Genomic DNA, 12,342 nt, shown 5'->3' with positions numbered 1-12,342 from the left:
GTTGTTTTTCCTTCTTTGCGTTCACCATTAGGAAGAATCTGCAGCAAAGCTTTAGGACATGAGTCTGCATTTATGGGCACCCACTTCTCTTCCAACCTCATTGTCCCTTCCCTGTTTGCCTTCATCTGTTTCACATTTTGGATCTCATTGTTTTAGTGTCTAGAAGCCCAGAATAAGGCATGCTAAAAACTTTTTTTTATCTCCCAAGATTTTTTTCCCTTTTGTGAGACACATGCCCCTGATACATTCCTCTTTGTTCCAGGCACAAACTAAAAATGAAACACACACACACACACACACACACACACACACACACACACACACACACACACACACACACGAAAGGAAACCTCATCAGTGCCAATGTTTAAACGTTGATCCCCAGCAGAACTGGGTTCGGCACCACTGTAGAGACTGGAGCTTATGTTGACAATACGAAAACAAGTCACTTCCTGCACTTCGTATGCTGAGCACACAGAGACCATAAATGCCAACATTCTAAATGGCTTGCTTGCTACTAGTAGATTCCCTGGCACTGAAATCTATTTCTTTTCTAAGGATATTTAGCTTTTATTGTATCTTTACTCATGGTCAGAAGACATCAGCACATTTGCTAATGCAATGGAAGGTATTCCTCATAAAGAAACGCACTTCACACCAGGTAGGGTTTTGATGGCCATAGAAAGCCAAGATAAGAAAAAAATTAATGTTGGCTGAGCTTCCAGTGAAAACATCTTTGAGATAGACCCAAACATATGAGTTCATTTCTGAGCTCATCAAACCACAGAACCCCAGTACTGAGAGCAAGTCCTACTAAAGGCTGTATTATGAACTTCTCTTTTTAATCTCTAACCCATAGAATCCAGAACATAGTATGTGTTCAGTAAATACTTGTTGAATGAATGAGTCATACCTCTCACGCTCAGAAAGACTCAAGTTCTACTTGGACCCCCATAGATCGTGATGGAAACACATTCCTTGCTGTGTGGCGGGTATGCAGTAGGGACTGACTGACTGGCACTGAGACGTATCCAAACCATAGAAGAAATTTCTGCCATCCCTGAACTGCAAGGCAGCAATTTTGTATTTCCATTATTTCTCCCCTTATCAAAGACACACCTGACAGGTGATATTAGCATGTCCAGTGATTCTCACAGATATTCTTAGGTTTATGCCTAATTACCCGTGTGCTAATACAATCTCCATTCACCTCTCCCACTCAAGAAAATATATCAGAACACAAACGAATAAGGATGTCATGAATATGGGAACAACCTAGAATCCATGGCAATTTATCGAAGAAGTAAGTCATCCACCATTTTGGTGTTTCAGATAATATTAGTAGTACATGACTAATGAGGCATCGCACAGTGATTGACGCAACGGTCCAATGTGATACCAAGACTGAAACCATCTCTGAGACCCACTGAGTCCTAACATGCTATTTGGAGACCTCTCAGACTCCAGAGGCTCTTCCTACCCCCAACACAGTCATCTGTCTGAGCTCTGCCACGCACGTGAGCTTCATCCAGAACCGCAGAGATCATCGCTACTAATGGACATAGCTCACATGGGAATCTCACTGTCAACTGGGGATCCGTCCACTTTCACCATTATGATTTTAAGGAAGAGGACGCACAACCAACCAACTTACCACGCCGCCGCCAGCAGAGTGCACGAGCACAGACATTCCTTCTCGGAGGTTGGCAACTTCAAAGAGCATCATATAGGCTGTGACGAAGTTCACGGGGAATGCAGCAGCCTCCGAGAAGCTCATGTCGTCTGGGATCTTGTAGACAAATTCCACCGGTGTGCAGACCACCTCTGCCCAGGCATTGTAATTGACAAATGCCATGACACGGTCCCCGATCTGGGAATGGGGAGGCACAGGGTTAATGGAAGCTTCTTACTCTTTTTTGAAAGATTTCTCAAATCCTTTTGAGAACCTGGGGGAAATTATAGATTTCTTCCCAGAAGAAAAAAAAAAAAAAAAAGCAACCAAACCTTCAAATATGCTCACTCTCACATGCCTGCCAATTCCAAGGCACTCATGGATGCGCTGAAGCCCATCTATGAAAACTTGCTGGGGGCTGTGAAAGCCAGGTTCTCTACCCCTCTTCCCAAGCATAAATGTACAATATCGTCACATCACACACCATGGCATGTTAGTGTCAGAAGATCATTTTACCGATTCAACCTCTCATCTCCTCTCTGTTTGGGAGTTGAGAACTAAGCCATAAGGAAATTTAAACAGGCAGAGCTGCGAGTAAACTCTACTCTCACTTGTTTTCTGCCACTCCATAGGGATTCCCTGACAGGCTAATTTATTGGGGCATTTGCATCAAAGGTTAGCACTGGATTACTGATCACAGTAGTCGTGAGATGTGGTGCATCCGAAGAGCTGTGTAAATCTAAGTGCAGGAGACTGAACGAGAACAACCAGACCTAGAGCAAAACAGGAGAGTGCCATGGGCTGTGATGAACAACTAGTCCTTTTTTGGACACGTATTATACGGTAGGCATTGTCCTAAGGACGTCACCTAATCTTTACAAAACCCCTATGAAGGCATGGCTGAATACTGTGTTCTTTTTATCAGTTGTTTACATAGCCAGACATCATGAAAAGAAAAAGCATTCTTACCTTTTAAGTGGTTATGATAGAGTGCCAAGTTTTATCATAGTACATCATTAGTAAAGGGAAACACAAATGAGTGAACTGATAGTAATAGCTTGTATGAGCTGCCAAGTGCTGGTGAAGTTGAACCACTCTGCTGTTTGATGTTAGTTGCTTGGACTATGACTTTCAAACACAATATTCAAATTGCTGTGGTCAGAGTGAATTTTTAATAAATGAATGGCTTTCATATGTGTGTGCTTTACTTTTATATATTTATAACTGAGTCTCCTGTTTTATTTTCTCTGTAGCTTACTCAACAAACAACAACAAAAGCCTCCTATGAGATGGGTCCATAAGAGCTCACATTACAGATGAATGGCTATAGATTTTACAGACATTGAAATTGAGGCCAAGAGAGATGAAAGCACGTGCCCAAGGTCATGTAGCTAGGGAATAGCTGAGCCAGGATTTGAGTCTCACAAGGCTGACTCCAGATACAAATGATTAATTCATCACACCTGGGGTAAGCGCTACAAAGAAGACAGAGAGACAGAGTTCTCAAAGGGTGTACACCAGGGGGACCGACCGCCTCTGAGAATATTAGTGTAACTGTTTACGTTTTGTCTGCTGTAAAATGAGTATATTAGGGAACGGTCCTTACGGAAATGAAGTAACACAATATGCACGCAGCATACTTGGTGTGATGCATGTAAGGTGAAGAAAGAACAATCAGTGTTAACTCTTAAAAAGAACAGACTGGTTTCTGGTCTCATGGAACTCACAGCTCAATGATCACATGCTAAACACAGACCCACTGTATCTCACAAAGCCGAAGGAACAGCTGTCTAATGAAGGAACCGATGGAAAGGAGAGGCTGTCCCATCAGCAGTGAGCGTCCTAATCCCTGGAAGGGCTGAAGACCAACTGATGAATGTTGGGAATTATCATCTTAAATGCAACCGCTTGGACCAGAGGATAACCAAGGTCTAACACCGGCATCCTCTTTTGCACAGAATCGTGAAAACCCAAAGATACATAGCACCGTGGAGTAGCTGATGGCTTCAAGTGTCAACACAGAGGGCAGTGAAGAGTAGTTCAACCACCTCAACAGTGACAGTCCCAGCCAGCCCAGCAGGGCTGACCGCTCCAGGGCTCTCCTTCAACTTTGCGCCATCACTTCCTTATAAAAATGGCGTGAGTGGCTTAGCCATCACATCAGCCCTAGCCTGAGTCCAGAGGTAGGCAGCTTTTTTTTTTTTTTTTAATATCCAGTCCACCTCATTATTTGATTTTGTTAATAAAAAAAAATTAGTCCTGGGTGACTGAGCCCCAATTATTCCTATACTGCTGTGCCTCTGGAGACAATTTTTCAAGCTTCCCTTGCAATGCATCAAACCAGGAGAGCTATTCAGTGTGCTGCCCCGTGATATTCCATCTGCGACATGGTTGAAAATCTTAAGTCAAAATTTTAGGGGGACTATTAGTATTGGTTTTCCCCCAAGTCACACCCAGACTGGAAACCTGTATGTGGCTTCTTTCATTTGTTTGTGCAGCTGAAAGTCACTGGAGGGGAGTGGAGGTGAAGGGTAGGATTGACAATAAGTAAACCAGGCCTAAGCAGCAAAAGAGAGATCACATATAAGGGGAAAAAAATAATCAAGCATTGTATGTCCTCCTTCTGAACCAGGGCCAACGACATCCCTATCTACTGTTATATTCTAAAATAATGGATTACTTATGCAAGGCTCAGGATTACCAGTGATAGGAGTATGATCTTTTCCTTTAGGACCAGGTAGGAGAGTGAAGAAGAGATACTATTTCTCATATGCAGCACTTTCAGGGAGAGATGGTGCTGCCTCTGCTTATATTGCTTACCTGGGAACAGAAATGCAAAGTCATATGAAAGAAAGGGAGAAGTGCATTTACTTCTTTCTTAACACTTTACAGCTGTATTATCTGGAAACCAGTGACAAAAAGACTGATGTGTGGGATGAGATTTTCAGACATTCATCCCAGGGAATTTGGAACATATTGATATTTTCAGAGTGTATTGAGGCTCAAATGCACTGAGCCTGAGCAGCAGGCTCCAATTCAATGCCAAGGTCATTTTGGCATTGCATTTATAGGATTTTCCTTTCTGCATTTAGCTCTGCAGCATTTACAGGTTGGGAGCAGGGGTGAAGATCTGGTGACTTGAATCCATGTTCATCTACCTTTCTGGCCTCCCCAGAAACAACTGTACTCTTCTGAACTTCATCTTCAAAGGGAAAATAACAATCTTTACCTAGCAGCGTTGTAGTAAGGCTGAAGAAGGATGACTTGCCCATGTTTCTGGTTATGGTGGATTCTCAAATGTTAGCTCTGTTCATTTCTCCCTGGGGAACCACTTAAGTTATGAGGAAGAGCTCTTGTACCTGATTGGCACTGGTTTTTCTCACTCCAAATTGCTGCAATTTTGTGCGATTGATTTGCCCACAGTTTTTCAGTTTTTAGAGACTAGATTCTATTTGATTTGCGTTACAGTGGTAGGAAGGGTCATATATCTTTTCATCGATTAAAAATTTTTTATTATGGAGAATTTCAACACGTACAAAATAGTCAGAAAAATATAATAACCCTTTTTATCCATTGCCCTCTTCCCAAAGCAATCAACCCATGGCCAATTCTGTTTCATTGCCAGGTACCTCTACCCTGTGCCTTTAAAAATCATCATTCAAAAATGTCACTTTCCCAGTGTCTGAAAGAATCATTTATAAATGATTACTTAAATGCATAAAGGAACCAAATTATGAAATACAGAGGATATTTCTCCCCAACCTCTATGTTTTGTAGTTGGTTTTTGAGCCTCAGGTGGTGGGAAAATGGGAGCCATGGGGAGGGTGAGGGGGTACGCACACCTAGTTAATCCAAGGCCAGACATTCTTGTTAACAGCTGTATTACATGAACAAAAGGGAAGACAAATTTTTCTCTGGCCACTTCACCAGGCTATTCCCAGGAGCAACCAAGATGGTACACGAGAAAGGCATGAGGCATGTGGAAAATCCTATCATTTATAAACGTGTTAATAAAACCTACCAGTAAGATGACAATAATAACACACACCATAGATTCAAACATTTCTTTCATTATCTTTTATATCTCAACAGATTCCAAATAGATATTACTTTTTTCCATCATTAGTCAACACATTACCTCGTATCCTTTCACGCTGTCCCCCAGAGCTTCAACAATCCCAGAACACTCAAATCCTGGCACCAGGGGAGTCTTGGGAGGGTTGTCGATGTTCCCCTGTCGCACCATCAAGTCAATGAAGTTTAAACCACTGTGAATGGCAAATGTGAAAAGAGAGACATTCAAAATGGAATCCAAGAGAATACACTTGGCTTGACTTTTCTTCTACCCTCTTCTTGGCCCTCTCTCCCTTCCCCCATTCCTCTCTTGTCTTTTTTTTTTTTCTCTTTCATGCAAAATAGGCCTAAGAGCAGTCACTTGACTGGATGTCACTAATAAAGCAAAAACAATTATCTCTACAGACAAGGAATGCTTTCCTGGCAGTTAGAATTGCCACTGCAGATGTTACCCTCTGATTTAAAAGACAGCCCCTTTGTCCTCCCTCAGAGCCTGCTTACTCCTACTCTAACAACACATATTGGCTGGCCTGGTCATTAGCCATGCTAGCACTTCCTGAAGGGTAAAGAATATACTAGGAAGAAGTTATAAGAAGACTCATGGAAAGCAGCCAGACGCAATGGCCATCAGCCAATCTATGAGAAAGAGAGAGGGAGAAAAGGCAAATTTAAAAGGTCTCAAAACAACTGTCACTGATCAGTCAGCACACAGATTCCTCCCAGCACTGTGCCATACACAGTGAATATGAGCGAATATGAGCCATCAAGGGACTACATTACATCCAGCCGGGGGACTTCACTAGAAGTGAGATCAAACAGATGAACCAATGGATTAATACTGGAGGGTTTGTTTCAAAAATCCTAGTTCTCTCTGGATGAGAAAAGGGACTAGGTTTTTTCTATTAACATATTAATTTTGAAATAGGAAAGTTATTAAAATGTATTAAGCCATCACCTTGGAAAACTATATACTTGATTTTAATGATAACATCAATGCTCCAAAATGTTGTTTTCTTTTTAAGAGCTAGTCTTAGAAACCACTTTGAACACTCATTTACTAATCAAATGAGAAAACACATCCCACTGAACACGTATTTTTTTCGCAGGATGCTCTAATGTACTTCCTGTTTTCATAAGCTGCCATTCTAAGAAAGACTCAGGTTATAGGAACCAAACTCCTTGGTCTGGCCCAAGGTCCATTAGTGTATGGCCACAGCTTCTTTTCCAAGCAAGATGACTCAAGCTACTTTTAAAACACAACTTGCCCATTCCTTCCTCGGCCTCTTTGGAGCCCAGGAAACATCAAATTCTGCTTAGATCTCCTGGTCATCAGTGTCCCCCATAGAGAATGGGTAACAATGAGGAGGATGCCCTCCTTGAAAGGTGGGTTCATGGGTGGCCACCTTCTCAAGGTTTTCCTGGTCACACATCAGGCAAGTTTCACAGTTGCCCCAGCTGAACTATCTCTAATGCGTGTCCTCCTTGAAGGCAGCTTCATGCCTCTTATTTCTTTGCTTCCAGAGTGCCTGGCATGCATCAGGCCCACAGCAACAGAGTAGGTACTCAGGCAACATCTGCTGAATGAAGGAATATATTCATGAGTATTCTAACAGAGGTGCTGCCAGTGTGAGCACTAACTCCTTTCAAAAAGTGGCCACGGTATGCTCAGAGGAATGGACACATTTCTGAAATGTGCTCGTAGACTTCCAGAGATCCTACGTTTTGATGGTGAACAGTTCATAGGGTCACTGATCAACCAAATTGTCCTCCGATAGCACGGCCAGTTTCTTAAGAGCTTGGAGAGGCCTGGGCACCAATCCCAATTCCACCACCTTCACCCGCGTCACCTTGGACCAGTTCCTTAGCCTCTGTGAGCCTCCATTTCCTGGTTGGTAGTACTTGTCTCACAGGGGTGTCAGGAAAATGAATGACAGGTAAACACCTAAGCAGGATGCCAGCTACATAGTAAGTATCCAATAAACGCTAGCACTTAAATGTGCATCTTCTCTTAAGAAAGCAGAAGTACGTGATACATTGTAGGAAGACTCCCATTAAACAAGAGTTAAAAACAGTTTCAGAGCTGCGATGGGAAAACTTGGCTACCCACAAGCTTTGCTTGTGTGAAACAGCCCATTTTCCAATACAACCAAATAAATAAAGCATCACCACATAACAATAAAAGGAATTTCCATGTCCCAAATCAAGCACTCCATCTCTCATTTCATGGATATTTTAGCTCACTGTGTTTTCCTTTGCGTGAAAACCTATGATTTCCCAAGACCCTGATGGAGAAATGCCAGAAGAAATTACTTGACAGTTCTGTAAACATGCTAACCCCTGGAGAAGGTTTTGTCCTAGACGCTTGTTATGCTGTTCAATCAGGCTGCCTTGGACCCCCATCCAGCATGAAGTGGGCATGCTGATTGTAAACCGAGAGCCAGCTACTCAAATCCATCAAGAAAGGCTTAGTAAGACTGACTTTATAAAAGCCCGTAGCATCCCATCCATTTCCACAGTGAGGCAAGCGGCAATTCTACTGGGGTCTTGGAGAACGCCACCCATCTTCAGGAAAGAAACGTGAAGTGGGTATATTCCAGGGGATGGGGGATGAGTCAGTGTTCATCTCCACACAGAGAGGTGGTGAACAGTTGTTAATGGAGTACCTTCACATGTTGTACCAGACCTAGTTCAAGGGCCTGTCCACGCACCTGCTCCTGAGATGGATACAGCTAGCATTTACTGAGGGTTCAATTTCTGGCAGGAGCTGTGCTAAGTGCTTTACTTCATTGTTTAAGACTCAACAGTACTCCTGTGGGGTATGAACTATCACACCCATTTTCCAGATGAGAAAACTGAGACTGAGCAAGAGTAAGTAACTTGCTGAAAATCTCATCTTTAGAAACTGTCAAAGTCAGGATTTGAATGCAAGCAAAGTCTAGAACTTGAACCCTTTACATACGATGCCTCTTTATGGGAACTTCACCCACTGGCTGAAGCAACATGTCCAGGGGGCCGTGTTTATAACTTATCTCTTTGACAGTTGATTGCACCAGTGGTGGGCCCATTGTTGGAGGAGTGGCCATTCCTAACCTAAGCAGGAATCCCTTGCTTCATATGAAATAAATAAGCTGATCTAAGAACTGAGCATTCTCTCAAAAACTCTGAATTAGGAAACTTGCAGCAAGAAAACAACTTATTGTCAGAAAGGACATCAAAAGATAAAACTGAGCTAGAGGGACCTATTGACCTGCACTCTAGGGAAGCAGAAGTGAAAAAGTCAGTAGGTAGGGAGATGCCTGGGTGGCTCAGTTGGTTGAGCATCTGCCTTCAGCTCAGGTCATGATCCCAGGGTCCTGGGATCGAGTCCTACATCAGGCTCCTTGCTCAGCGGGGAGCCTGCTTCTCCCTCTGCCTGCCGCTCCCCCTGCTTGTGCGCACTCGATCTCTCTTGCTCTCTCTCTCTCTCTCTCTCTCTAACAAATAAAATAAAAAGCCAGCAGGTAGGGAAATTAAAAGAAAAAGACGAAGAGCAGCAGAAGCAACCCAGCAGCCTGCCCCAGGGTGGGCTATACAAACTTTGTTGCCGGGTTGCCAAGAATGCAAAGGTCCAGTCTCCATACTTGGTGCAGCCCAGGCCCAGTGCGCCTCCTGCCCTCTAATTTCCAAGAATTCTTTTGCTACTCCACACTGGTCTTTAGAACAGAACCTCTTTGTTTGTGTTACACGTGTGGTCCCTGTCTCATGAAACCAAAAGACACAAAGTAAAACAAATACCATAATCAGTAACCCTAAATCATCCACTGGACAGATATTATTGACCTCATTTTTTTTTTTTTTTAAACAAAACCAGTAACACTGTGCAGAGATAATTAAGTTATTTGCCCAAGGCCACACGGACAGTGAAGAGTGAAGCCAGGGACTTAAACGGGGGTCCAACACTGTTCTTTTGCCAAACTCTACACCTTCTTAATCATAGTTTCCAGTATTCTCTAAGATAATCTGATTTTTAGTTAGACACTGTTTGAGGATGGCAAGGACTATTTTCTTGACCCGGGCTCACATAGAGGGTAATCTTCAGATTTCTCTCTTACCTAATATTTATTTATATGGCTCTTAAACATTTAAGATTGTTGCAAAAAAAATAAAATAAAATAGTGCTGGAATATGCTCAATAAAATGTTCTGCTAGGTAACCTTTTCTCACAGATTAGTATAATTTTAATTAAGAAGACCTTAATTTGTTCTTCCCATACTATCACTCAAAGCCTATGTTTAAAGAGTTATTACCAAGACATTGCAGCCTGAAGGAATGAAGACAGGTTTGACAAAGGGACCCGCAAAACCTCAAGGCAAAGGATGAGAGATGTGATAGAAGACACAGGGAAATGTAGTGATAGTCCCTTTACAAAATAAAACTGTTACATCACCGGATGGTGACGTCTGCAATGTGCTTTCACGCACATCTCATGAAGCCTTGTATCAATCCCAGAAAGGCTACAAGTGCGGATGTTATTATTCCCATCAGTGAATAAAGAGACTCCTTAGATAAGAAACCTGACTTGTCAAAGACAACACAATTAGCACATGGCAGAGCTGGGACTTGAATCAAGGTCTTTAAACTCCTTGATTATCGTGTATCCTGTGACACCATGAACTCTTAGATATAAGTAGATATGGCCATCTGTGCACGGTGGGGCCTTGGCTGAGTCTCTGGAGCCCTAACCAGGTCTTCCACATTGTTCACTTGGCTCTCCTTTGTCCTGCATGCTCTCCTTAAGATATTATCAAATCAAAGCTTAGGTAAATGGCGGTGGTGGGGGGGGGTGACTGGGTGGCTCAATGTTAAGCATCTGCCTTTGGCTCAGGTCATGATTCCAGGGTCCTGGGATCAAGCCCCATGTCAGACTCCTTGCTCAGTGGGGAGCCTGCTTCTCTGCTTCTCCCTCTGCCTCTGCCCTCCACCCCTGTGCTCACTCACTCTCTCTCATATAATTTTTAAAATCTTAAGAAAAAAATAAACCTTAGGTAAATAGGAAGGGATGCTTGGTGGTCTTAGGAAAAGACACTGATTTGGGATGCTTAGATTCTACTTAGAAGGAAGGCAAGCTAGCCATGGCCTCTATACTTTATTTTCTGTTATCTACTAAGTGATGGATGCCAACCCTGTAATGTTTCATGAGAGATGTTTAGCTGTCTTCATTTTATGTTCTGCGGGACTCAAGCATGGACCATTTCAATCTCCATTTTGTGCATGAGGAAGGTGGGGCCTGGAGAAGATGAAGTACCTTGTCCGAGGTCATATAGTAGGTGACAGAACTGGGATACCAGCCCTTTTCATAGGACTTCCAAGCTTGAGCTTCTGACTGCTAGGACTGTCATTCTGTTAACTATACATCATGGTGGACTACGATGTATTCTTGTCCTCAAAGCTCCTCGTCTGGGAGCAGTCCATTTCTTTTGGATATGCTAATTAATATTGAAGAAGACACAAATGATTTGTTATAGGACACCGCTAAGTGGATGACAGAAGAATCAGCTAGTTTATTAATTTTCCAGTTTGAAATAAAACTGGCCCAAAGAAGTTTAGCCAAAAAGAGGGAAGTAGATATGGAGAGGCTCCCCTGTCTTTTATTCTCTAGGTGAAAGGAAGGGAGAGGCGTTGCTTATATGAAAGGATTTTAGATCTCTTGCCTCTTAGTTCCTTCCCCTGGTTGTCAGTACCCTTGGCATTGGCCATGGGAATCCAAACATCATCAGACCACCACACAGAGAACAGTGTGATGAAAATCTCCCTTTTCCAGCAGTTTACTTCTGTTGACGCCAATCAACAGAACCCCATCATATCGTCTGATCTCACACTCAACAGAAATCCCAAGTATTGCCTCGTCGTTGGTTCAATTAAGAGACAGATGGCCAGTCCTCCTTCAGAAACCTATTATTTTACCTACGAGGGAATATTGTTGAGCATATCATTTGTTACAATATGCATTTGTTTCTTCATGAAGACAGAGTAATTTTCCCTCATATCTCAGCACAAGGACTGATTTGTATTGATCTTACAATCCCAGCAGCTTATAAACTCATTATATTCCTTTCTTTGCATTGGCTAGTAGGAAGCTCCAAGCCAAACTTGCAGCACCCCCCCCCCCGCCTCCACCCAATTGCAAGGTTTTGTGGTCTTCATTCTCTCTGCCATCCTAACACTCAACTTCATCGTAACTTTCTGAATGCTTTGGAGCTTCCATTAAAAAAAAAAAAAAATCTTAAACCTTTTATAATGCATCTCAAACTTTGTGTCAGAATTCTCTGAAGCGCTTGTTAAAAGCAGATTGCCAGGCCTTATTGCTGAGTTTCTGACTCAGCAGGTCTGTGGTGAGGTCCCAGACTCTGCATTTCTGGCAAGTTTCCAGATGATGCCACCGCTCCTAGTCTGGGGACCACTTAGGGACTGGTTGCTGTATCCTCTCTGTTTAAGCTACTTCAAGTCCTTTTTGGAATGAGGCAAGGTAAAAATTAATAGACGATGATGAAATAGATAAGAAAATGGAAAGGTCTCTCACTGTCCTCTAGGGCACTTGAATTTTCTGATCCTGGTCC

General features: G+C 42.7%; 1 protein-coding gene and 1 non-coding gene across 2 annotated transcripts in view; one reads left to right on the top strand and one right to left on the bottom strand.

Moving 5' to 3' along the window:
- VAT1L (vesicle amine transport 1 like) overlaps nt 1-12,342 on the bottom strand; it is a 140,444-nt gene that overhangs the window by 111,923 nt on the left and 16,179 nt on the right. Inside the window, exons 2-3 of the mRNA XM_028091719.2 lie at nt 5,811-5,940; nt 1,655-1,870 (exon numbers count right to left, since the gene is read on the bottom strand). Of these exons, the coding sequence (XP_027947520.1) occupies nt 1,655-1,870; nt 5,811-5,940 (346 nt within the window). The remainder of the gene's footprint in view (nt 1-1,654; nt 1,871-5,810; nt 5,941-12,342) is intronic.
- LOC114204345 (small nucleolar RNA SNORA15) lies at nt 2,567-2,709 on the top strand. The gene has a single exon (XR_003608169.1). It is a non-coding gene; the product is annotated as a small nucleolar RNA SNORA15 (small nucleolar RNA).

Source organism: Eumetopias jubatus, unplaced genomic scaffold (genome assembly GCF_037043125.1).
Source record: "Eumetopias jubatus isolate StellerSeaLion01/CBP00866 unplaced genomic scaffold, mEumJub1_p1.0 scaffold_10, whole genome shotgun sequence".
Classification (NCBI taxonomy): domain Eukaryota; kingdom Metazoa; phylum Chordata; class Mammalia; order Carnivora; family Otariidae; genus Eumetopias; species Eumetopias jubatus.
This window is presented reverse-complemented; position numbering and strand designations above follow the sequence as displayed.